This window comes from Lygodium microphyllum, chromosome 13 (assembly GCF_053477565.2).
Source record: "Lygodium microphyllum isolate KBCC chromosome 13, Lygodium_microphyllum_v1.1.10, whole genome shotgun sequence".
Taxonomy (NCBI): Eukaryota; Viridiplantae; Streptophyta; class Polypodiopsida; order Schizaeales; family Lygodiaceae; genus Lygodium; species Lygodium microphyllum.
In genome coordinates, this window is record NC_141147.1 from 139,833,243 (window position 1) to 139,859,620 (window position 26,378).

General features: G+C 41.5%; 1 protein-coding gene across 1 annotated transcript in view; it reads right to left on the reverse strand.

Annotated features, from left to right (window-relative positions):
• LOC148027272 (uncharacterized protein At4g15545-like) overlaps positions 1-26,378 on the reverse strand; it is a 94,457-nt gene that overhangs the window by 58,691 nt on the left and 9,388 nt on the right. The window contains exon 5 of the mRNA XM_087691848.1: positions 11,944-12,003. Within this exon, the coding sequence (XP_087547974.1) occupies positions 11,944-12,003 (60 nt within the window). The remainder of the gene's footprint in view (positions 1-11,943; positions 12,004-26,378) is intronic.

Consider the following 26,378-nt stretch of genomic DNA (forward strand, 5'->3'; position numbering starts at 1 on the left):
AAAGAATACATGACAGCCATGGCTGATGCTTCATCTAGCAAAAAGGAAGCTAGCTTCAAGAAAGTGAACAGTAAAATTTTGTAAAATGAGCCAAAAGATCTCTATTCTTAGCAACTTGCCTTCTTTATCCTAACTCCTCATCTCCAAAGTTAAGGGCAAATTTACATAGGCAAGGGCTGAAATTACAAGGGCTGGAAATTACAAGGTATGGAATTAGCATGATTCCAAATTACAAAAGTATCAAAGTATTTTTCTTTTATGACAAACCATCCTGTCCTAAGATGGTTTTGTCCTCAAAACCAAAGATAAATGGACCAAATCCAAGCCAAGGATGATAGTAATCATGTCCATGTAGCTCCGATACGATAGGAAAGCACTTTCCATATAAGAGAGACCTTTATGTATGCCAAACTGTGAGTAAACTGGCTGCTGTCCAAATAGGGCTGATTTACAAAAACTGTCATAACTTCTGATAGAGTGGTCCAAATAACACATATGAAGTATAGAAATGAAGTATAAAATCCCAGTATCACCTCATAATATCAAAATCAATTTTTAATAACGTCAGGACAGTTTTCTTGCCAACAGAAATATCTCACAGCAAGCTGTCCCTGCACAGTCTGTCATGTAACATCCTGCAATAACCAAGGAAATTCATTCACATGTGGATGGTTGCCAAGAAGATTCCTCTATAGGTAAGCTACTCCACTTAATGAGGTACTCAGTAAGAGTACGATTTCTGAGCACTTTTTCTCTCTTTCCAATAATACTTTCAGGTTCATATATGACAAGTCTTGCTTCATCCATTGGTGGCAACTCTTCCAATACCTGTACTTTAGGTCCAACATACTTCTTAAGCTATGAAACATGAAATACATCATGTATTCTAGTGGAAGAAGGTAGTTGAATCTTATAAGCAAGCTCTCCAACTTTGTCCACTATCAAATATGGTCCATAAAATTTGTGAGCAAGCTTGTTGTTCCCACCCTTCAATGAAGCGTAGTGTGTCTTAGGCACTTTAAGAAACACCCAATCTCCAACTTTGAAGTCCAAATGTCTTCTCTTCTCATTTGCATAGGCTTTCATTACTTCTTGTGCTTTCCTTATGCTGTCCTTGCATTGTCTCATGAGTGTTTCTATCCTTTCTAACTCTTCCTTTCCTTGGGGGTTGACATCTTCATGAAACAAAACTGATGGGATTTGGACTTTGTACCCATAAAGTGCTTCAAATGGGGACATACCTATGCTCATGTGATGCGTGTTGTTATAACAAAATTCAGCAAGGTGGATCCAACGATCCCATAAAGCCTGTGTCATGACAATAATGCCTAAGGTACACTTCCACCCAGTGATTGACTCTTTCCGTTTGCCCATCGGTTTGGGGGTGATAGGCTGTACTAGGAGTGAGAAAAGTACCCATAGAAGAATATAGACTTCTCCAAAAGTTGCCCATAAATTTTGTATCTCTATCCAATACTATTCTCATTGGCATACCATGCAGCTTGAACACACTTTCCATAAATTGCTCAGCTACTTGCCTTGTTGAATATTGTATTTTGGTTGGAATAAAGTGGGTTGATTTAGTCAATCTATCAACAACCACATAGATACTTTTCCATCCATGACTAGTAGTAGGTAATCCCGTTATAAAGTCCATGGAAATGTCAGTCCATTTGCCCGTAGGAATGGGTAAAGGCTGAAGGAGTCCGGCTGGTAATAGAGTGGAGTCATTTTTTTGGCACTCTAAACACTTGGATACATGTTCCTTGACGTCCTTCCATAAACCCTTTCAATAAAAACTTTTATGGACCTTATCAAAGGTCTTGAAAAGACCCAAATGTCCAGCCATTGGTGATGAGTGCATCTCATGGAGCACTTTCAGCTTGAATTTACTGTTAGGAACCAAGTACACTTTACCCTTAAACCATAATAGTCCATTATGCACTTTGAAATTTGGAAATTCTTCATCATGTCCTTACTGTAATTTCGGTAAAATCTGGACAGCATGCTCATCCAGCACATATTCTTCTTGGATGTCGTTTATCCAATCCTTATAAATTGTAGACACTGTAGATAAACTGCATGCCCACATTCTAGATAATGCATCAGCCACAATGTTATTCTTTCCAGCCATATACACTATTTCAAAATCATATGACTACAAGGTAGCCAGCCATCTCTTTTGCTTGGGAGAAAGGTTGGGCTGTGAGAGAAAATACCTCAACACCCTATAATCGCTTTTGACTTTAAAATGTGTTCCATAGAGATAATGATGTCATTTCTTGATTGCATGTAGAATAGCAAGCATCTCTTGCTCGTATACATGCATCTCCCTCTCTTTATCATCGAATTTTTTGCTCTCAAATGCAATGATACCATGCTCTTGAACCAAAACAGCCCCTAAACCTCTACCACTAGCATTCGCGTAGATGGTAAAAGTCTTGGAAAAATTAGGGCAAACTAGTATTGATGCTGAAACAAGCAATTGCTTCAGCTCATTAAAGCTCTTGTCGGCAATTTCGTCCCAAAAGAAGGCCTCTTTTTTCAGCCGATCGGTAAGAAGAGCTGCAACATGAGCATAATTCTTCATAAACCTACGGTAAAAAGATGATAATCCAAGAAAACCTCTTAAAGAAGTAGCATTAGTTGGGGTAGGCCATTCTTTGACGCATTGCACCTTCTTAGGACCCACTTTGATTCCATCTTCTTCAACTATATGACCCAAGTATTCAACTTCATTTGTCATAAATGAACACTTAGTTGCCTTGGCAAATAGTTTGTGCTTCCTCAATATATCGAAGACTTCTTTTACATGCTGTAAATGGTCCTCTTTGCTCTTGCTATAGATTAAAATGTCATCAAAGAACACCAAAACTGTTTGAAATAGCAAGGGCTGAAGTATCTTATTCATAAGAGATTGGAATGTGGCTGGAGCATTGGATAAACCAAAAGGTATAACCATGAATTGATAGAGGCCTCTTTCCGTCCTAAAGGCTGTTTTAAACTCATCCCCTTCCTTCATGTGTATTTGATGATACCCCGATCGCAAGTCAACCTTGGAGAACACCTTAGTATCCTTCAATTCATCTAGGAGGTCATCTATTCCAGGTATTGGATACCTATTCTTGATAGTGACCTTGTTAAGATCACGGTAGTCGATACACATGTGAAAAGAGCCATCTTTCTTCTTTACAAGAAGGACCGGAGAGGCAAAAGGCAATTGGCTTGTCTTGATGAGACCCATTTCTAATAGCTCTTTCACTTGGCGCTCTACCTCTTCCCTTTCCACCTTGGAGAGGCGATATGGTGGTTTGTTAATAGGCTTGGTGTTGGGCAACAAGTCTATAGGATGATCTACTTCTCTTTTGGGAGAAAGAGAAGTAGGTGGCTGAAAAATATTATCATAATGCTGAAAAGAGGCGATATGGTGGTTTGTTAATAGACTTGGTGTTGGGCAACAAGTCTATAGGATGATCCACTTCTCTTTTGGGAGAAAGAGAAGTAGGTGGCTGAAAAATATTATCATAATCCTTCAACAACTTGCAAAGACATGGATCTATGTCATTGGTAGAAGGAGAGGACTGATCCTCATCAATCTTTGAAAGAAAAATAGTGAACATGCATGCCTTTGCATTTATCTCTTTTTTAATCTTCTTGGGGCTGATCACCTCTATTTTCTTCTTCTCAACACCATGTAGGATTACTTTCTGTCCACACCATTGAAATTTCATTTCAAGCTTGTTAAGATCCATAGTAAATCTGCCCAAAGATTTCAGCCAATTGCAGCCAAGTATAATGTCAATGGGACCCATTTCTAATGCGATCAAACTCACTGATGTAGTGTACAATGGAGATAGAATGATAGGAACATTTGGGCAGCATTGATTACTATTTTCAAAGTCTCCATCGGACACTTGGATTTTTAGGGAAGGAGGCATATCCTGTACACTCAATTTCAACCCATTGAGTGATTTGGAATTAATAAAACTATGTGTGCTGCCCGTATCAATGAGTATGTGAGTGGTCCTTCCATGATTTGGCCTTTGAGGCATAGGGTATTGTCCCCTCTTGGACCACTCCATGCATCATTTGATATGGAACATAGCGAAGGATGTAAATCAGTCCAAGAATCATCCATGTAATGACCACTCGGATCAAAAGGAAAGCCATCCATTGGACCATAAAACTCGTCAAGGATACTCTCTTTATTTTCATGCATCTCTTCTTAAGTAGTAGAGCCTTCAAACTGTGCTAGACTTCCCTCAATAGGTTCAGCATCAGAATCATCTTCAAAAATCATACTAACCTTCAAATTCTTAGCCTTACACTTGGACTTATAGTCAGGTGACCATTTCTCCCCACACTTGAAGCATAGGCTCTTGGCATACATTTCTTTGAGCTTGTCATTAGACACATTCTTGCCTTGGGTAGGGGCTAAAATTTTGACACTAATATCAGTCCTTTTTCCATCAAACTTATTTTCAGCATTAGATCTGAAATTGCTGCCCTGCTTTGATCCATAAACTATGGGATAAGTTGGTATCTTGCTGTAGGTATTGCTATGAACATTTATTGGCTTTCCACCATGCTGAAAAGCATGCCCATAATGGCCTGATGTCTTTGGGAACTATGTAGACTGCAATAAATGCCCTGTTTTTGGCTAAAAACTCTTGTATTTCTGCCCATAACGCTCAACCAATTGAATGGCAACTTGCAAAGATGTAGGCTTCATGGCTCCAACTTCGGATGATAAGATAGACTCCAAACCAAATATATACTTGTTCAATTTGGCACTATCGGAGACTCCATGAACATACATTGAGAGGTTTAAAAACTGATTTGAATACTCTCTAACCGAAAGACCACGTTGCTCAAGGGCGTACCATTTCTTTTCCAAGTGCTCTTTTTCAATGGGAGAGACGAAGACTTCAATCATAGCATTCTTTAGTGCTTTCCAAGATAAGAAGTCATGCCCAATTTTTGTCATATATCTCCACCAAGTATGTGCATAGCCTTCTAAATGAGGGGCTGCAAACTTCACTTTGGCATTTTCGGGCCTTGGATAAAGGGAAAAGTACATCTCCAATTTGTCAAACCACTCCTTCAACTCCGTAGGTGAAGGATTCTCCCCTTTGAAATTTGAGATGATAATTTTCTCTTTATACTCTCTCTCATATTGAGGTGGCTGCCCATTGTGGTGCTGCTGTCCAATATGGTGTTGCTGTCCAAAAGAGTTACCAAATGAGCCTTGCCTAGGGAATTTATTATTCCAAGTTCCTTGTGCAAATGGGGTTTGCTGTCCATACTACATACCATGACCTTGTGGCTGGAAATAATGTCCTTGAGGCTAAAAATGAGTGTTACCCATATTGAAAGGTTGTCCATGGTACCCTTGATGTTGTCCATGCATAGGAGTATTAAATGGTGGTTACTGCCCACTGTTTTGTTGAGGTCAGCCATGATTGGATAAAGAGCTTGGCCTATTAGGATGAACTTGAGTATGAGGATTGTGTTGTTACTGTCCATAGGAGTTTGGGGCTAAATTCACATGCCCTTGTTCATGCCTACCAATATTTAGTTAAGGATAGAATTGTTTATAAAATGGATTGCAACCATGGATGTCCTCTTCATGCCTAGAGCTTGCTTGAACCCTATCGTGTGGATCTTGCCTATGTGGCTAAGAATAGGCCTTTGATTGATGGGGCTGAGGCTAAAATGAAGTGTGCTGTATAAAATCTTTAGCCTTTGACGATTTCCCAATCTCAAATTGTCCTACCACCTTTGGACTAGAGGGTTTGGGTTGGTCTTCAGCCAAAGGAGGGTTTGGAACATTAGGACCAGCTGTAAGCAATATCTTTTCACTAAAGATAGCCACTAACTTGTCAATACCCATCCTCATACCATCAAAACCTGATTTCATCTCTTTAATATCATTTGAGAGTTATTGTAGGCTGTTAGAGTTCATGGAAGCATGGGACATCTCAACTCCATTCATTGGTTGATTGATAGGAGAATAATGGAACTTACATCAATCTCTTCATTCTCATAATGCCTATGGTATATAGCTTCCTGAGGGGTTTCATGTTCATGTTCATGTTGGTATTCTCTCAGCTCTTCATTGATGGTCTCCAAAATAGGATCCTTTTTATTATTCCTTGCCATGAGTAACTTCCTATCCTGTATATACAGCAGAGGAAAGCCTCGAATATCTTGAGTTCTAGTGCTTTGAATAACAAGCTTTTTGGCTCCGCTTGAAGCTTGAGAAGTCCTCTTTCTAAGAACTATCAAGTGTTGAAAGTAGTTGAATACAGAACATTTTGTAAACAGTTTTCTATAGCTGTTTGGAAATTCCTGCAACCTGTGAATGCTCTGTTTTGATCATATAGCGACTTGTACCTTCAATTTTCATGTATCTACCAACCATGTAGACCTGTAAGGGAACTCCATACATCTGTCAAAACTGAAAATACCCTCTGCAATAATCGGAATGATTGAATAACCCACTGTAGACTGCAAGATTAATGGGACCTTGTTTGTATACCCTGTCCCAAAACCTCAATGCTAATCCAATGTCAAAATACCATGCTGAAAACTGAATTCTTGTTCCCTTGAGTGGTACCTGTACCTGAACTTTAAATGCGTGGAATCCGAGACTTGAGGGGTGTGCAAATTTCCCTCTCAAGTCGGTTTGTGCTCCCCTTCAGGGTCCTTGTCAGTAGAGGAGAGTCACCTCTCTTTTGTCCTACCAACTCGCCCGACATCCACTTTTCCTCGTGGGTATATACATGGCACTTCAATGTTAAGCTCTAAAAATCAGCATGAAATGTATGGAATGAAAAAAATTTGATTGTCCTTTTGATGATATGCAAAAACTTGAATGGAATAGGCTGAAATTAAAATGGAGATAGGTAAGGGATAACCTCAGTAGTGACTCACTGCTTAACAATTCTTATTCCACTTACCATTGGGTAAAATTTTACTCATGTCAATGAACAAAAGGAGCAAACAATTCAATATCAGGGTTAGGTAAATGAGATGAGAATTTGAGGCACTTGGAAATGATTATTTCAGTGAATGAGATTGATTATGCAATGATCAATCACTAATATAGCTCTATGGATTTTCTCATGAAATGCATTTGATAGAATGGATGGGATTCTTTATCATTTTAATCTCTCTTTCATCAATTTGGACTTAGCTCAACAAAAGGATTTAAAGAGAGATTAAAATTGATTAGAATACCTCTTAAGCTGGTAGAAAAAGAGTGTTGTTGTTGATGAAGGAATCTCCCCAAATAGAACTTGACTTAGCAAATAAAGCTTGACTTCAGCTTCAATTAATCCAAGAAATCCCCATTTAAGCTTTCCAATACTAATATCTAGCTTCTTGATCAAGACTCTTCATGAAGAGTGCTCCCATTAACCATTGGAACTAAAAAATTTATGAAGAAGGCTTCAATAGAGATATCACTTGAGTTGAAGATGCTGATTACTCTTCATTGTATAAAGTAGGCTTCAAAGAAACTTCAAAATTTGAAAGAGAATCCAATAATTCCCTTCCTTCAATTGACATTGGCTGCCCCTTCCATAAATCCTTCAAGAATCCACTCCATTCTTCCACAATGGTGGAAAATCCATGCAATGTTGGTACTATCCTTTGTGTAGAGGCTTCAAGAAGTGAAAGTAACCAAAAGCCCCATGATCTTGATAAGAAATCTGAGAAAATAAGCTTGCTGTCCAAAACTGTCCCTGTTAGGGTTTCGTGAGAGAGGGAAAGACTCAAGATGGAAGAAATCTCATCAAATCTTGGAAGATACCAACTGCCAAAGGAAGTAGGAGATTGGTATGGCCCAACTAGAGCTTATTAGCTCCAAATTTCACATCGTGAGGCAGGAGTATGATCAGGTGCAGATCACGCAGCCTGTATACTCATATACCACATTGAAGAAAATGAGCAATACTCTCAAAATTGGTACTCCATAGAAAGCTCAAGTGGCAAGGAAGATGCTTGTGAGGTCAAATGGCAAGATAGAGTTCATGGCTTGAAGGTAAGATCAGAGATTTCCATGGTTTCTATGAGAGAAGCTTGTAGGAAAAGTGAAGAACCCCTGTTCTTGAAAAGTAATCACAGTTTAAGCTCCACTAAGTCATGTAACCCTCATTCTCTTCAAACTTACCCCAATTTTGGTCCAAATCTTGGTCACGACCTGCCAAAATGGTTAGAGCTGCCATTGTTCACTGGTTCATGCCAAGAACCTCCATCTTAGTCACGGTTTGTAAGAGTTCTCCATGTCAGACCACGATTATGGAAGAACTAACTCTTGTGACTGAATTTTAACTGCGGTTTTCACTCCCTAGTCACTGTAACTAAATCTATTGCATGAAAATGACTTCTGACAAGATCTAAACTAATGCTCTGATACCAATGTAATGAAGCGTTCAACCAAGAAAGAAAATCTAACTAAACTGAAATAGGTATAAAATAACAAAGAACTATTGCACCAATACATCTTGCCATGTATTAATGATGAGAGTTCCAAAGAATACATGACATCCATGGCCGATGCTTCATCTACCAAGAAGGAAGCTAACTTCAAGAAAGTGAACAGTAAAATTTTGTAAAATGAGCCAAAAAATCTCTACTCTTAGCCTCTTGCCTTCTTTATCCTAACTCCTCATCTCCAAAGTTAAGGGCACATTTACATAGGCAAGGGCTGAATTTACAAGGGCTGGAAATTACAAGGTATGGAATTAACATGATTCCAAATTACAAAAGTATCAAAGTATTTTTCTTTTATGACAGAATGTTGCCTCCTTGCTTGTAGATAAGTCAACCTGCTCTTTAAGTTTCTTTTCTTTCAAAAGAATTGAAGATATGCACACTTCAAGGTTAAGTATTTCATGTGTAAGAAGTGAAACTTTCAAAGATGCATATTCTTTAGGTAGGCTTACAAATAGCATTGCTATTGGGTCTTTTTCAGAACTTTGACTTGGATACTTTCAAGTTGTTTGATTAAGCTTCTTAATTTTGATACATGTTCTGTAAATCAATCCTTATATTCATTATGCAAACTATAGAAATCCATTTTTAAGTACATCTTTTGATTTTTTGCTTTTGTACCAAAAATTTATTTAACTCCTACTATGCTTCCTTTGATGTTTCTTTGATATTAATATGGTGGATAAGGCCTAGAGCAAGATGTAAACCAATTAAAGTAAATAATTGTTCATCCTTTTCTACCCACTCTTCAGTTATTTGTGATGGTGTACTATCTCAGATTACCTTTCATGATTTTTTATCTATGAGTAGAAACTACATCTGAGTTTTCCAAGTGTAATACTTCTCTCCGCCCTCAAAATTTTCAATGCCAAATGAAATGTTCAAAGTTGAAGCTATGACAAGGTCTTGCTAGGTTATTTCCCATGGCAATATCTAACTCCTTGCAAAACGGGATTTTTCAAAGGCTAGATGTGTATGAACAACTTTTGGAAAAAAGTGAAAGGGGCCTTTTTAGGCTAAGGCTATTAAGCTTTAGCTTAATAAAGATAAGAAAGAAATGGATAATAGCGGGCCACGAATTCAGCCTTGTTCAAACCATCCGGGTCTTCTATGTGCTGCACCTGAGTCAATTCAAGCGAAAACCCGCTCGATTAGCAGACGATGGAGAATGGAGCTCCAAAGCTCTCTCTAAGCAATGGCTTTATTCTTCTCTTCTTCCTTCTCTGTTTCACTGATGGAAGCTGCCCCCAGGCTTGTTGACAGAAGCTGCCCCTATGCTCATGGCACAAGCAATCCCTAACCTTATGCATCAATGCTTGAGTGATGATGGCTTTTTGATTTGCTTCAAGAAGACTCATCTTCTTACCTTCAACCTTCAATGAGATTCAAGGAGGCTCATAAACAAGATAGGCCATAGCTTTGAGAGAGCAAAGAAAACCACACCCCCATTGCATAGAGCTTGCCAATTTAAATATGCACATATTTACATTGGATACATTGTATTGAGACCAATTTGACTTGCCACCTTAGATCCTTATCCATTCAACTCAACATCCTTATCCCTCCACACTCTAAGGTCTAGTTCATATTGAGTTGCATACCCAAATACAATTTCTTTGTGATCTGGGCTTCTTGAGTAGTGTCACCCCATCATTGAGAGTGGTTTTTGCATCTACTAAAAAAACAACCTTAGAGTCTAGGGCATTCTTAGTATCCATAGCATATATGTCACATGTCAATTTTGATATAAGACCTCCCAAGGTAGTGCTTTATAAATGAGACACATAGCATGGGCTCCATCTAATGAATAATCTAAGCCACAACCTTGACAGCCATCCAAGAGTCAACGTGAGTGCACTTCACTCAACCATCTCAGCAACAACCACAAGAGCCATGTAATAATAAACCAATGGGAACTCTACAGGATGGGGACTGCCAAGTTAATTGCCGAAAGATTGACCTCAATCTTAGATAAGGCTTGCATTTCCCCTGTAATTGACAAGGTACTCATGCAGCCCAGCCCTCACGTTGTAGGTTCCCACTTACATAAAGATACTTCAGCATGTTGGACCAGCTTCTATCAGTTGCTACATGAGACTGTTCATATATGTGGCACTTTCACCTTGAGGGTATGTTCTTAAAGTCAACTCAGGAAAGACACCATCCTGCAGACTCCACAGCAGTTCATCAGATACACACATGCACACAGTTGTTGCAGAGTATGTAGCCCCCTTTGAGCCAGTCCTACAGACCCCATTGAGACTTCCATGGATAATTCAGCGCACATGGCCAGTACTGTAATCACTTACTCAAAGATGAGGAAGCACAAAACCCTTGATATTTTTCCATTAGGTGCCTTCATGTGATATCATCAAGTATTTCTCCACTACCACCTGCCTGAGAACCAAGAATCTAAGTCTGAAAGGCTTCTACACTTCTTCCATATAAAGTCACAGTTTATGTTGATCTGATACTTGCACCCCCTCCCTCCACCAAAAACCCCCTAAAGGGAGCAATGAGGATTCTTTCTTGGAACTTCAATCACCTTGGTGGGTCAAGGTGTACCTTCTAGTGAGATATTTTAAGTTAGGGACTCCACCATGCAATGCTTAAAGCCACTGTTTAAACCCTACCTGTATGAGAGTATGTTGCAAGCTCCTCCCATGATGCATTCACACATTCTGCCCCTCATCCAAAAGACTCAATGCACCAGTGGCAGTTGCTTCTCACAGATTTGTGGTGTTACTACCTTCTTCCCAGAGAATTAAAGGATGAAAAATTGTCAGAACAAATTGGAGCCTACCAGATAATATTATGCAGCCTTGGCTTGCTTGCCAGATAAATACTCCCCTCAATCCTGCTGTTGGCTGGCTTCAAACTGCGCCACACCCACATACAAGCCTGGCAGCTCTTGATATAGCTGAAAAAGACTCCAGCTAGACTCAGTTGCCTACTCCCTCACACCATTAAATAGGCCAGAATGATGGTTTTACTTTCAAAATATATGGAATAGTTGATGATTTCAAAGGAACCTTTGAGCCTCTAATCTGAAATACTGTGAACTATAATAGTGAATATCCATGGAATAAGCAGGCAGCAGTTTCAAGTTAACATGTGGACACAAAATATCCATGAAAAACATTCCTAGGTGTTGTCCAGCCCACTGTAAGGTGATAAGAACTGAAAAGTTTCTAGCTTTACAACACTGCTCTATCCTGCGCATTCATTGTTTCAATCCCAAAAACAAAAACTTAGTTGTTATCCAGCCCACTGCAAGGTGATAAGAACTGAAATACTGCTAGCTTTACAACACTACTCTATCCTACATGTGCAATGTTTGGACCCCAAAAACATAACTGTAACTCCAATGTTCACACATGTACATAACTCTGAGATTTAAACCTATAGCACCAAAAAGGATTGAGAGAAAGGAGGAAAACTTACAGAACTTGCATCATCTTCCTCTTGCAAAGATTGCATCAATGTCCTCTTGAATGTTTCTAACTGCACAATTACATGACATGTCGGTTTCAAGAAAACAGATGCTTATGTGTTTGTGATGAATTAAGAAAGAAACACTGACAAAATCTTGTCTAAAACAGCTGCAACAGCCACAATGAAATATGTAGAAAAATGAAGACTGAAAACAAAACCTAAATTAGCCAATACTGACTAAGGTTTTATACAGATTCATCTCAACAGACAATAATGAATTGGAATCCCTTTTGAGAGCTGACTAAATATCAATAAGAATGTTTCGCCAATTCTTCCAAGATATATAGCATTATCTCCAACGATAAGAAGAAGATATAACAAGGGGAGCAACTAAGGGTCATAAAAAGTATTTAAGAATTTCTGCACATAAGATGGACTCTAGAAAAACTGATAGGGCTAACAAAGGACCTTTTCCAAAACCGGAGAGAGCTTGGAGAGAGGGAGACATTGAAGGGTGTAGACACAGATTGTGCTGTTGTTTGTATATCAGCTCTGCTTGACACATTGGTGATGGGATGAGCAGACACCAAGGTTCTTGAACCTTCTCATCACTAGAGACAAAAGGAGTCATTGAAGTGTATAGATAGAGGTTTTGTCATCTATTACTTGCATCTCAGCCCTTGCTTGGCCCAATGCCCTTGTACTTGATTAAGACTTCATTGCATCAACTACTGAATTTTGTTTTCCATATTCTTCTGTTTAGCCTTACTGTCATTGTGAAATGTCTATTTTATCACCTTATCATACATTGCACTTCTAACATGGTAATCCACGCTCATGTAAAGGAGCTTTGCTCCTGCTTATTGAACACATTTTCTGCCATATGATGTACTTACTGCTGTTTTGCTAATCTATGTGTGCTAGAGACTGTATTTTGAGTGCTGAAGTCTCTCCTTTTCATGATGTTTTTTACTTATATAGTGCCAATAGTCATGCCACTGGCCCTCGACACATAGACTCATGTTCAACTCTTTTACCTATTTTTAGATGACTTTCTAGATGTAGAAATTGAACTCTAAGGCCTTCTAGTGACCATGCATTCAACCTATTGAAACCAGCCTTCCTTCTTGATAGGGTGGTAATTCCTGATCAAGCACTTAATTACAACAATCAACAAATAAACATAAATTGAAAATCCACAATTTACCTTCCAAGTTCTTGGATAGTAGACACCCTATTGGCCCCAAAATTGGCAACCCTTTCAATATTTCTTTCACTTTATTGACTAACGGATTGGGTACAAGCTGAGATTTCACAATCTCCTTGGCCGATCCAAAAGCCCCTTGCTATAGATACAATCAGCACACAAAATGGGCAAATTGTCCCTTGAAATTTCACCAAGGACTTGCTCTAGTTGGACCCCAAAAGGCCAAATGCTACCCCAAATTCACAATGGATGGGCTGGCATTTGAATTCCCTAATAATTCCATAAATTTCAAGTGCTAAATTCAGTGTACAATGCCTTCTACTAATGGCACAGGTCTTGGGGTGGCTGCTAAACCCTAATTTTTGCAGAAATTTAGGGTTCATAGCAAAATTTCTTCTGCTGCCCACCAAATTTGGCCGAGATCGGCTCCAAATGGCTGGGAAAAGCTGAGATCTCCTAAGAAATAGGTAAGAGAATGCTAGAGAGAGAAAATTCATAGATTTTTCGCAGGGAATGGCCGAATTCTGCCTACAGCTTGTGCAATCTGCCCCTCTAGCTGCTGCCTACTGCCAAAGAGGCCCAAAACTGATTCCACCAGCCTCAATTTGCGGTCGCCTGATCCTGACGGTCCTTCTCCTGCTAGCGCCTGATCCCGTAGGGCCTGTAGTTGCTGTCTCCTGCAGCAAATGACTGAAAACTGGTATGAATTCTGATCTGCAACACCTTCCCTCTCTCTCTCTCTCTCATAGGCTGGAAACTCTCTCAATGGCTAAAATCAGGCCCAAAAACGTTTTCTCAATTAGCATGCGTATTTTTGCCAAGTGGTAGCATTCTAAACCCAATTTTCAGCATTATCCAACCATTAAATTAATTTTCAAAAACCATAGGATTAGCATTTACATCATGAACTTGCATATGCATTTCTTGCCCAACTGGCACCAACTGCTTTTGACCATGAGCATCTTTAGGAGCATCTTGACAAGGCCTTGGCTTGTTCTTCGGTGCATCTTGCTGTCCCGAAGTTCTAGAAGAGGATTTTCTCTTCTTGCCCTTGTTGTCTTTGTAGGAGTGTTCAAAAACCGAGTAAACTGAGGATCTTTTGCCAATACAGCAAAGATATTGGCTGCTGCCCTCATTCGATTCTTGAATGCATCATCAAATTCCATTTCCCCTTGCTTATCATCATCATCTTTCTACATTGAGGGTCCAGCATCTTGGCCTTCAACCATATTTTTAGCATGTTGTCCATAATTCGTGCCTTGTCCAAGATCAGGCATTGCATTTCCTTCTTCCCCATGAATGTGCATCATGAGAGGCATCATTACTGCTTGATTGCATCCCACTGTATGAAGATATCTTGCTGTAATTTCTCAGCTGAGCACAAAGATCAACAATAGCACAAAGCTTTGGCTTGGAATTAGGTGCCTCGGGCCCACCAAATCAAGAGATTTGATGTATCCCGGCAATGGAACCATGAAACCAGCCTTCCTTCTTGAAATGGGTGGTGATAACCTGATTTAAGAGTTAATTACAACAATAAATAAATGCACATAAAATGAAATATACACTTTACCATAACATTCTTGGACAGTAGACTCCTTGTTGACCCCAAATCGGCGCCCCTTGCGGTAATTCTTTAGCTTTCATTCAATTGGAAGGAGTACAACTTGAGATTCTTCAATCTCCTCCTGCTAACCAATTGCTCTTGTTGTCATAAATGACCAGCAAGCCTTTTGGGTCATTTGCCCCTTGATTCACCGAGGACTTCTTCTCCAATTTGACCCTTGGCTGGCCAAATGCTGCCCCAAATCAATTCGAGATGGGTTGACTCATGAAATCCCTTAATAATCTTCAATTATCAGCTGCTGATTTCAGTCCCTTAAGCCTTCAATCTCTGGCATGGATCCCAAGGTGGCTGCTAAACCCTAATTTCTACTGTAAATTAGGGTTTACTGCAAAAATTACAGATCAGCCCACCAAAAATGGCTGAGATCTCCTCCGAATGGCTAAGAATTGCTGAGAATGGCTGAGCATAGACTGAAGGAGATGAGAGAATGCTGTAGAGAGAGAAAATTCTGAGAATTGTCGCGAAGAACTGATCAAAATTAGGTGCTGCCCTGTTGTACCAGCCCAAACGGATGCACCAAGAACAATAGGAGCATCAGAGATTGTGATCTTTAGGAGAAAGTGCATCAGCAACAATTGCCAGCTTCCTAAGGTCAAGAATATGCAATCTCCATCACCAAAATGGTCTCCAATGGCTGGGAAATGGCCCTAAAAATTGGCAACAACAATCCAAACCTCTTCCCAACAGCTCCAAAATGAAAAAGCGAGATTTCCCTCTCCCTTCAGCCCTATTTAGCCTTTCTCCCACTTGCATGGGAAAGTTTTGCCAAGTGGCAGCTTTCTTAATCCATTTTCAGCAATTTCCAGCCATTTAATTAATTTTCAGAACTAATTAATTCTGAAAATTAATTCAACCCTTAATCCATGCCTAGAAAATTGACCTTGCCCATCCAAAAATTAATTGGCTAGGCCATTTGCAACCTAAAGTGGTCCCATGCATTAATTGACCCTTGGACAAGCATTAATTCATTAATTAATGCCTAGTCCCTAGTGTCACCAGTGACACTTAATGGCCAATTAATGGTCCTAGGGACAAACTGACACCAAAATTCACCTAGAATCTAACAAGTGTAAATTGTTACGACTTTTGCCTTTGACACCCATCTTTTTCACAGGGTCCTTGGTCCTTCAACTGTAAAAAAGTAGCTTGCACCTCACATGTGCAACACATGTGCATCTTTAAATTGCACATTTGATTAATCCTTTAATCAAATGTCAATTAAACATAAGCAAAGCATTAAATTTTCACATCCTAGTGACAGCATCTAAGTTGTTGGGTCCATGCAGTGATATGCTGACCTGCTTTGTCTATGCGCAAGTCATGACATGCAATGGGATGGGTGTGTCCTCTCCGTTAAATGTCTCAACTCCAAAGAGTCCACTCTCTTTGAGTTGGTCCTCCACTCTGATTGCCTTGTCAAAGACCCTAGCTAGTGTGTCTTGCTGCAAACTTGGATTGTCTGCCAAGGCCTTGTAGAGTTCCTCACTTCGTATCCCATTGATGAAGACGTCGCTTACCAGTTGGAATCCTCTTGAAGAGACTCCCCACATGGGTGACGTAGTCTCTAATGTCCTCCTTGTCTTTCTGCTTGATGTTCATCAGCCACACTAGAAGGTTATCAGAGTACCCAGGCTCAGAGAATCTCTTAATGAAGAGATTCTTGATGTTGTTGAAGTCAGTCTGCTCAGCACTGTCCAAACTCATGTACCCGGTCCTACCCTTATCTCCTAAACATAGATCGAAAGCTTGTGAGTGCAAAGTAAGATCAGTTGGCCTCACACACTTGCTCGAATTGCTCTACGAAGTTATATGAGACATCGTTTAGCTGGTACTTGTCTAGCTGCTTAGCCACAATAGGGATTTTTTATTGGCTCTTAGAACCCTGGTTAACCCCTAATCCTCCAAGCAATGAGGTTTCCATTGTAGTGGCGCTCTACTCTGCTAACGCATTGTCTAGTAGTCGCTTCATAAGAAGCTCACCCAATGTGAGATCGCCTTCCAGTGCTCTTTCCCTTTCTACGTCAGGTCCTGTCCTATTTTTGCTTGCTAGGGCTAGCACTTGCTGAATCTCGCACATTTCTATGTTCTGTCATTCTAGGCTTATGGCTTGCTGTTCATGATTGTTTGCCACTATGTCTTGCAAAGCTTTCTATGCTAGTTTCCTCTCCTCTTCGAGGTTTGCTATGATATCCTCAGATAGCCTACCGTGGTGATCCGTCTGGGTTTATAAGTTATACTTGCTCACCATCTGTTGAATTTCATCTGGAAAGTTCCCTAAATCGAGCTCTTCGTTGCGTCTTTGGTTCATGCTAGTCTCTGCCATATCTGCAGTCTCTTGTTCCACCAGGATATTGTTGAGGCTGATTAAATCCAGTAGATTCACGCCTACAATGATGTCGGGCCTCCAATCTGTCTAGCTCCTGTGTTGCGTCTTTCTCTTAGACCTACTACTTGGGGTTCTCGATTACCCGTCCAAGTTTCAAGGTCTTCTCCTACTGGTGGATTCATTCAGTTTCCTGAATCTGAGTGAGTTCCTTGTTATTTATAGACAATCCTCAATTTCAGTTCACTTAGTGTGTATGGTGCTCTTTTCCGTGCATTGTGCGAAATCAGGCTTTCGGCTTTTCAATGCACTTCAAGTGATAAAATCAATGTGGGTTGCAAATGAAGAATGAAAAATGCAACTCATGCTATTCCCCTTTTTGTTCGTAGCCTAATGTGGCTCTAAGCACATTCTCTGGCTACTCCTAAGAATTGTCTAGGGTCTTTACTGCTCCTCTCCGCTCGATTAGGGTGGAATTGGGGTCTATGAGTTGGTTTTGGCTCTAAGTGGAGTTGGCTACTAGAGGTTGCCTCTAGGTCATAGGTCACAATTTCCCATGTTCTCGGCTTCTATAAACGGGGTCATTTATCTTCGAGGGTTCCGTGGTCTAGTTCAGTTGGTTCTGGTCAAAGGCTGGGTGATTTGCCCTTGTTTTTGTTTTGTCTTGTTGGTCCGATTCTCCGACTCTGGGAGTCGAACGGTCCGAGTTTAATTGGATATGTCTGATCAGACGGCATTCCGATCAGACTAAGGTGGTCCGATTCCCAAGTTTGGTCCGAATAGGGGTTTTCCGTCCAACTGGCACGGTCCGATCGGACGGCGGTCCGTTGGCTGGGTTGGTCCAACTAACTAGTCGGGCAGTCTGATTCTACCAATCAAACTGTCCAACTTGTCCGACTTTGGAAGTTAGACACCGATGGGTGGTCCGACTACGGCGGGCGCAAACGTAAATGCTGGCTCAATCAATGCCAAGGGTCCCTAGGGTTTACAGCATAACCTGTAACCTTCCAGACAAGCCAATATAGCATAAGGAAGGCATGGAGGCACCTGGAATGAGAGATGGACTCGAGATCAACACGCTTGATTCGTTCTATACCTGCAGCTCTCTCTCTCACAATGAAGAGCAGAAATAAGCTCTTCCCTACTGGTTTTGGGCTTTCACGGTCCTATCTAGCCATCCTTAACCTTCCAACTCCATGTCTTGCATGCATTAACCCCCAAAACTCATTTTTTCTCTTTTCTTTTCCCTGTTCTGTCTCTTTCATAGTAGCAAAACCCTATTGTTTCCCTACAAGTTCTTGGTCCGAATCTACCTAAATGCAACCAAAAATCACAAAGTAATCCCTAGGCTGAAGCAATCTACTTGTCTACTCATCAAAAAATCCAAACACTTACTTGTTTCGAAGATCAAAGAGCCTAAATCTCCTACCTATATCAAGCACTAGTTTGGGGGTAAAACCCTACTTCAATTTTTTATTCGAAGCGTGCAAGCGCTCAAGGCTCGAATCCATTTGTCCCAGCAACGGTACCAAAATGTTGGGAGCTCACGCTCAACCGCCAAGACCCATGGACCACTTATTGATTCAAGCGTTTCAAGCCAAGCACTAATGGCTACCTCTCATATAGCTGATGCGCTATCCCTCTCTACGAGTGTAGAGAGCTTACCTCGATGCCCAAACGAGTTGCCTCCTCCCTCAAGCACACTAGTAGCTCCATGATTCGTGATATTAGCTCAAGCAGCCTCAAGTCTTTTATGTGTTTCAATTAGAGTGAATGTGTTTAATCACAAGCTTTATTCTGGCAGTCCAATCTGTTAACATCAAAATCTTTCCTTGCCCACGTCTTTCATATTCTAATGAGCTGAAGCATGCCAAGAGAGAGAGAGAGACTATACTGCAAGGGGGAAATGAAAAGAGCTTAGTGCAGTTAAGATGTCAGTTTGTTGCGGTGAACAGTTTGTCCATTGAAAGTGTGAAAGGTTGGGTGGACAACCTAAAGTTCACCATTTTGGATTGTCTATGGACAATGTAAAAGGCCTCTCCAAACGCTTTTATGGTAGCTGCTAAAAATCCTTGCCAAGGAAAAAAAAGGGACTAAAGAGTTTTCCACCCTGATGTGAATCCAACCCTAGTATCTGTGAGAGTGCGCAACGGAAAGGAACAGAAACACAAAGACAAAGGAATAGAGAGAGATTGCAAGAAAAGAAGAATGAAATCTGCACTGAACAAGAAAGAATGCTAATACAAGCGGGAAAGTAGGAAACTGATTCTCCATGCACTCAGCCCACAATGTCAGTGAGGGCACCAGATCAAACTGATGATGACGGTAGCACTAAAGATGGAGAAAGATGATGGAACCGGAGTGTGCACCTCCTAGGGAAGGAGGAAGACGAATGAATGATGGGAGGGGAGGCTATATATAGCAAAAAATGCTCAAATATGGCCAACCTATATCTGTGAAGGCCATAAATGCTAGTTAATTATGAATAAATTGCCAGAAAAATGGAGGTGACCCTAGAAAAAACCCAGATGACAATGACAATGTCTGGTAGGTAGGTAGACTATGGAAAGGAATAATTGCCCAGAAAATACACACAAATTTCCGATTGAAAGAGAAAATACATTGAAAGGTAATAAATTGAGTGCCATAGAATGAGCTACCTCCTCCGTCAAAACAAGTGACACGCAAGTTAGAACTCCTAAAGTCCTTGTCTAACTTAGATTGAGGCTCACAAGCAAGAGATGACAAGGTATAACAAACATGACTGCTAACACCCCCTCTTAGATCCTGGATGTGGCAGAAGGCGAAGGAAGAAACAGATCCTACAGTGGCAAGAGGAATGCCAATGTCCATGAAGTCTGTCGATTTAGACTACTGATGAAGTAGCTCCTCATGATCCTAGGAAACCCCCTTTGAAACACTAGGGGACAAGGAATCCACAACCACATCACCAAGTTTTGTCCCCCTCTAAAAGGGATGGGGGATGTTGAGAAACCCTTCACCCGCAGTTTGCGTTTTTGCATTTTTGAGTTTTGCGTTTAGGGTTTGCAGCCCCGAAAAGGGGCGCCATCCTAGACTGACTGTGCCTATTTATCAGGCCACTCTTCATCATCTTCCTTCTGCTACGGCACCCTTGTTCCCTTGTATCACATTCACTCCATGATTCAGAACTTCATCATTCCATTTATCAGAGTTTTTTTCTCTCTTCTCTTCACTTCTCCATGTTTACCGAGCTCACTCCGTGTTCCTCCCCTCCAACCCTACTATCTCGCTGGTACGTCATCTTTTGACATGGTATCAAAGCTGGATCTGCTCACCTAGCACCGAGAATCCTCCACTCCAGTGAAGGCAAAGACCGGTGGCGGGTTTGGCATCCACTGCTCTTCTTCTTCTGCTGCATCAACACTTTTTTGGCGGCTGTTCTAAACTGCGTTTGCAGCCTGCAGCTCAGCCAAACCATCCCAAGGCTCAGCCAAGCTTGCGTTTGCAGCTGGCTGACCTCCGCCTTCTCTACCCAACTCCTGGTGGCTGTTTTTTTGCCGCAGGCCGGCTCTGCCCAGCTCTTGGCGGCTGTCTTTTGCCGTTGGCCTGCTCCGCCTTGCATCCTGGCAGTTGTTTCCTGTTTGCCCCAACCGCTTAGCTCCTGCTACCAGTGGCTACACCCAATCTGCTTGTTTTTCAGGCGGCTGCTGCTGGCGGCACTGGCTGCAGACTGGCAGTTCCTCTCTATCTCCTTGCGTTTGCACAGGCTGCTGCTGATGGCTCAGCCAGTCAGCTGGCGGCACAACCAACACTGTTGTTTCTCAGCTGGTGGCCTTTTTCCCACAACCGGCGGCTACACCTTAATTGTTGGTTGTTCTTCTTGACCACTAGTGGTTCAGCCCCATCCCCTGCCCTCCCACCCCTTGAGCGGCAGACATTGTGGCTTCTGGTTTGTGGCTAACCTCTTTCTTCTTCAATTTGCCACACCGGTACCATGGCGTCTCCACCAACAGATTGCCAGTCTACTAGATGTTCCTACTGCAGCACGAATGGTCATCCCACCGAAGACTGTCAACATCGACCTTTGCTCCCCACCCCTCCGGAGTATATGCATCTTCCACCAGGCACTCCTTGTGCCACCTCTCCTTTGTGGGCCACAGAGATCGTTCTGCATCTGCTATCAGAGTACTATGCTCGAGGCAATAAGACGCATCCGATGTGCACTAAGTCATTTCTAGCACATGGAGGATCGATTGGCGCTACGACCTCTTGGAGATCGTCGAAATGCCAATGGCAGTCTTCTCCCACCTATTTTCCGGTACAGTGGCTACCACGGTCCACAGATCTGCAGTTCACTCCATCAAGAAACAGTGATTGTTTAATATCGTCTCCTCATCACTCTGCTCCTTCGAGAGACAGTAACTGCACGACTCCTTCCTTTTCTTCGGCTACCCAGACTGCTCCACTGAGAGACAGCGACGACTATTGCCCACCTCTTGCTCATTCTGAGCCCCACCCTTCCCTACCCTCGACTACTTAGGTTCGAGAGGCTACCTCTGGGAGCTCTTTGGCACTCGAGATACCTTCTTCAGCACAACCGGCGGCACTTCCTTCATCATTAGATGTTTCGAAGTCCGTGATCCATGAGTTTTTGGATTCCCTATCTACTTCAGAGGGGGATTTTGGGGGGGATGTTATTTCTTTGCCCTCAAAGGGGGCATCTACTTCTTCTTCGACTTCAGCGGGGGCCCTCCACCTCCCACCTCAGAGGGGGAACCTACTCAACATAAAGTTCTTCACCCATCCTCTACTTTGTTGGGGTGGCTGTCTTCGACCAGTCATCTTTCTACTGATACCCAGGATCTTCAAGTACCACCTAGATCGAGACCTCTAAGGTTCAACCGCGACTTGGTGACGAGGCCTTCGTATTCCTTCCAGCATGGATGCACGGAGCTAGTGGCTTCTCTCCCAAGGTTGAGTTTCAGTTTCTCCAGTTCACTCCGTCTACTGGTCTTTACTACAGGTTCCCTTTCAGGTGGAACTCTTGGATCTAAGGAATTCTCTACATCTTCTTGCTTTCGTCCCTTGGTCAGCATGGAGCCACCTCCCGAGATCGAGTACGGGCATATCCTTATGATTCTTGGTACCACACAAAGTCCGACATTCCTCCTATGCATTGCGTGATTTCATCATCTATGTACTAGGGCGCTTGGGCAAGTGAACAATTTTTCCACGAGGGACACTGTCCAAGTGGCACTTGCTACATGAGCATTCTTCAGCATGTAGCATTGCATCTCCACCTCACTCTTCTCTTGTTCCTCTTTTTTAGGCATGAGAGGGGGTGTTGAGAAACCCTTCACCCGCAGTTTGTGTTTTTGCGATTCCGCGTTTTGCGTTTAGGGTTTGCAGCCCCAAAAAGGGGCACCATCCTAGACTAACTGTGCCTATTTATAGGCCACTCTCTCATTCATTCCTCACGGCTGATTCATTCAGTCCATCACATCTTCTCTCCAACCGCTCCACTATCCTCACACCCCTTCAGGAGGACATTGCAGTTCGTGGTTCGTGGTTGTCTTCATCATCTTCCTTGTGCTACGGCACCCTTGTTCCCTTGTATCACATCCACTCCATGATTCAAAACTTCATCATTCCATTCATTAGAGTTTTTTTCTCTCTTCTCTTCTCTTCTCCATGTTTACCGAGTTCACTCCGTGTTTCTCCCTACCAACCCTATTGTCTCATTGATACGTCATCTTTTGACAGGGGATACAAGGGAACCACCAACAAAGACAATGGGGGATGGAAAGGAGCCTGTGGAATAGAGGGTGCACAAATGAGAGTGGGTGTAGCAATAACTAACTACCTCAGAGAACACAACATAAGAGAAGGAAAATGGAGCCTGTGAAGCTCGTTTTTCTACCAACCTATCGCGACAACAGCCCCTGTAGAAGAATCCTCAATATAAATGGCCTACTCAGTGGAGATAACCTAAGTACCAAGTGTCATGAAGTCATGTATTTTTGAAACCTCACTTAACATGTGGTTTAATTTTTAATCGCATGATTAAGTAAATGATGCACATGTGAGGTGCAACTGGGGTTAAAGTAAATTTACGAGCCCGAGATCCAAAGAAATCATGGGATGTCAAAGAAAAAAGTTGCTATAAGTTATGCCGCACAGGTATTTGGTGGTATCTGGTGCCAATTGTTGGCCTAGGTTATCTATTTGGCCATAAGTGTCAGTTGGTGACACTAGAGAAGTGGCGTTTAATGGTACCTAATGCCAATTTGATGGTCAAAGATGATGCAAAAACACTCGCAAATGGAAGTTTCCTAGCCAGTTTAATTATTGGCCAGTCAGATTATTTTCAGGGCATCGAAATAATTATTAGATTAATTTTTAGTATTTAAAGACTGAAAAATAATATTTAATTATGAAAAATGTTGAAAAAACCATTTGGAAAGGTTACCACTTGTGTCAAAAATGCCCATGCAAGACTGAAAAACGTCTTTAGAAGCCGGAGAGAGGCATTTTTATAAATTCAGCCAACAAGAGAGAGGGAGGGCAGACTGCTGGCCTGATTTACAGCCATTGGAGAACCTTCTAAGGCAGCCAGGGGCAAAAGAAAACCAATCAACAACAAGAGACAGCATCTACAGGCTGTTGAGGGAGGGCAGCAGCAGTAAATGAGTGATTTTCTTCAATTCTTTGCATCTACATTTGCATCTACATGTTGTTGTGGCAGGGCAGTAGCTGCACTTAGCTGATTTTCAATCATTCTTCGCAACAAAACTCTAAATTTTCTCTCCCTACAGCTTTCCCTCTCATCTCTCACCCATTTCACAGCTTTGCTATGAAGATCTCAACATTTGGATCCTCGGATGCTGAGAAATCGCAAATTTCTCTGTTATAAACCCTAATTTACAGCAAATATTAGGGTTTAGCAGCAGCCTTGGGAAGCATGCCAGAAATTGGAAGCTCCAAGACTTAGATTCAACAAGCCTGAAGGTGAATTCCAGCTGAATTCAGGTGGAGGACTACCTAGCCATTGAATTTGGGGCATTTCCATCATCTATGAATTGGGTGAAGAAGGCCAATTGAGTGCCCAAATCAAGGGGCAAAATAGATTGAAGACTTGCTGGTCACTTTGGACAACGAGGGGAGTTGAAATACCGAAAGGGATTGGGAGAATCCCATTGTAAATCAACTTTTTCTTCAATAAATCTAAAGAAATACCAAAAGGGACGTCAATTTTGGGGCCAATCAGGTGTGCATTGTCCAAGATCAGTAGGTAAATTTGTATTTTCAGATTTGCATTTATTGTTTGCTGCTATAATTAAGTTGTAATCAAGGATTTACCACGCTATCCGAGGAGGAAGGCTGGTTTCATGGTTCCATTGCCAAGATTTGAATCCGGGTCGCCTCGGTAAAAGCCAAGATAAGATCTTTAAGGCTGATCGTTATGTGGAAAACTTGGATGTAGCCTATGCAAAGATAAAATATGCACTTCAGAGATCGCAAGAAAAGCAAAAGAGGGCAGCTGATTGATACAAACATGCTTTGCAGTTTGCAAAGGGTGATTATGTATTGCTGCATTTTGAAAAGGCAAGGCTGAAAAAGATGAAAGGAAGAGAAAGATTGTATCTGAAGTTGAGTATGAGATACTATGGGCCCTTCCAGGAGTTGGAGAAGATCAACAATGTGGCATATCGGCTGAAATTACCTCCACATTGGCGGATACACAATGCCTTTCATGTCAGTTTGTTGAGGCCTTTTCATGGTGATGTGCCAGAGGATATGTTTGCTGAAATTCAACCTGAGGTTGAGGAGCTAGATGAGATTTTGGTACCTGAGCAGATTTTGGCACATAAGGAAAGAAAGGTCAAAGGTAAAGTTTCCAAGAGATACTTGGTGAAATTTCAAAATTATTCACCAATGGATGCAAAATGGATGGAAGAAGATGACTTGGCAAACCATCCTCAGTTGTTGCACCTTTACCTAGATGCCTTTCAGTTAGAGCTGACTTTAGTTTGAGCTTTGTCAAGTTCAGTAGAGCAAGGGTCGGAAGTATTGCCTAATGCTCAAGGGGGAGGTAGCACTTCCACCCCTCCAGTTATGGACAACTCTCGTATATAGTGGATCTCGGATGTATTCAGCATACATCTAAGGTACTGCACTGACAGTATGTTTGCCATGATATCACTACTTAGTGTACTAGTCACTGTGAGATGTATGCAGATGAGTATGAGTTTCACCCGGGCACTGGAACTATACTTTTGCATCAGCTTATGATCAATTTAGCATGAATTTTGCCTCAATTTTGAGACAAAAATTCTGATCAATTTCAGCTCAATTTTTTATTAGCTTGAGAACCGTTTACACTCGGATGACTTTCACTCGACCCGTCCAAGTAAAGCATTTGGACCAACTTTGAAATTCGACCCTTGGCCCTGCTGACTTGGCCCAACCACCCCACTCTGACAAGTTGACATTCGGCTCGGACGAATTCACCACTCAGCCCTCAGCCCACTTGACTAAGCCCACATGACTCGACCCTCGGCCCCCACTCGGCCACTCGGCCCTCGGACAACCACACTTGGACTGGCCAAATTTGTCATTCGAGTGAGTCTTATATTATGTTATGTTGGCTGGTAATTTTCAGCATATGTTGGGCATATGGAATGGTTGAACAGCAGTTCGCAATGTTGTGTTAACTATGATGCCCTATGGAAATTCCAATGTAGTACTTTGCTTTTGATGCATTTGGTAGTGCAATCGAGGATGATTGCAAGGATTTCAAAGGGGAGGACTATCATGAGGACATGTATTTTTGAAACCTCACTTAACACGTGGATTAATTTTTAATCACATGATTAAGTAAATGATGCACATGTGAGGTGCAACTCAGGTTAAAGTAAATTTACAAGCACGAGACCCGAAGAAATCACGAGATGTCAAAGGCAAAAGTTGTTATAAGTTATGCCGCACAGGTATTCGGTGGTATTGGTGACACTAAAGAAGTGGTGTTTAATGGTACCTAACGCCAATCTGATGGTCAAAGATGGCGCAGAGACACTTAGGAATGGAAGTTGCCTAGTCAATTTAATTATTGGCCAGTCAAATTTTTTTCAGGGCACCAAAATAATTATTAGATTAATTTTCAGTATTTAAAGGCTGAAAATTAATATTTAATTATGAAAAATGCTGGAAAAACCATTTGGGAAGATTACACTTGTCAAAAATGCCCATGCAAGACTGAAAAACGTCTTTAGATGCTGGAGAGATGCATTTTTATAAATTCAGCT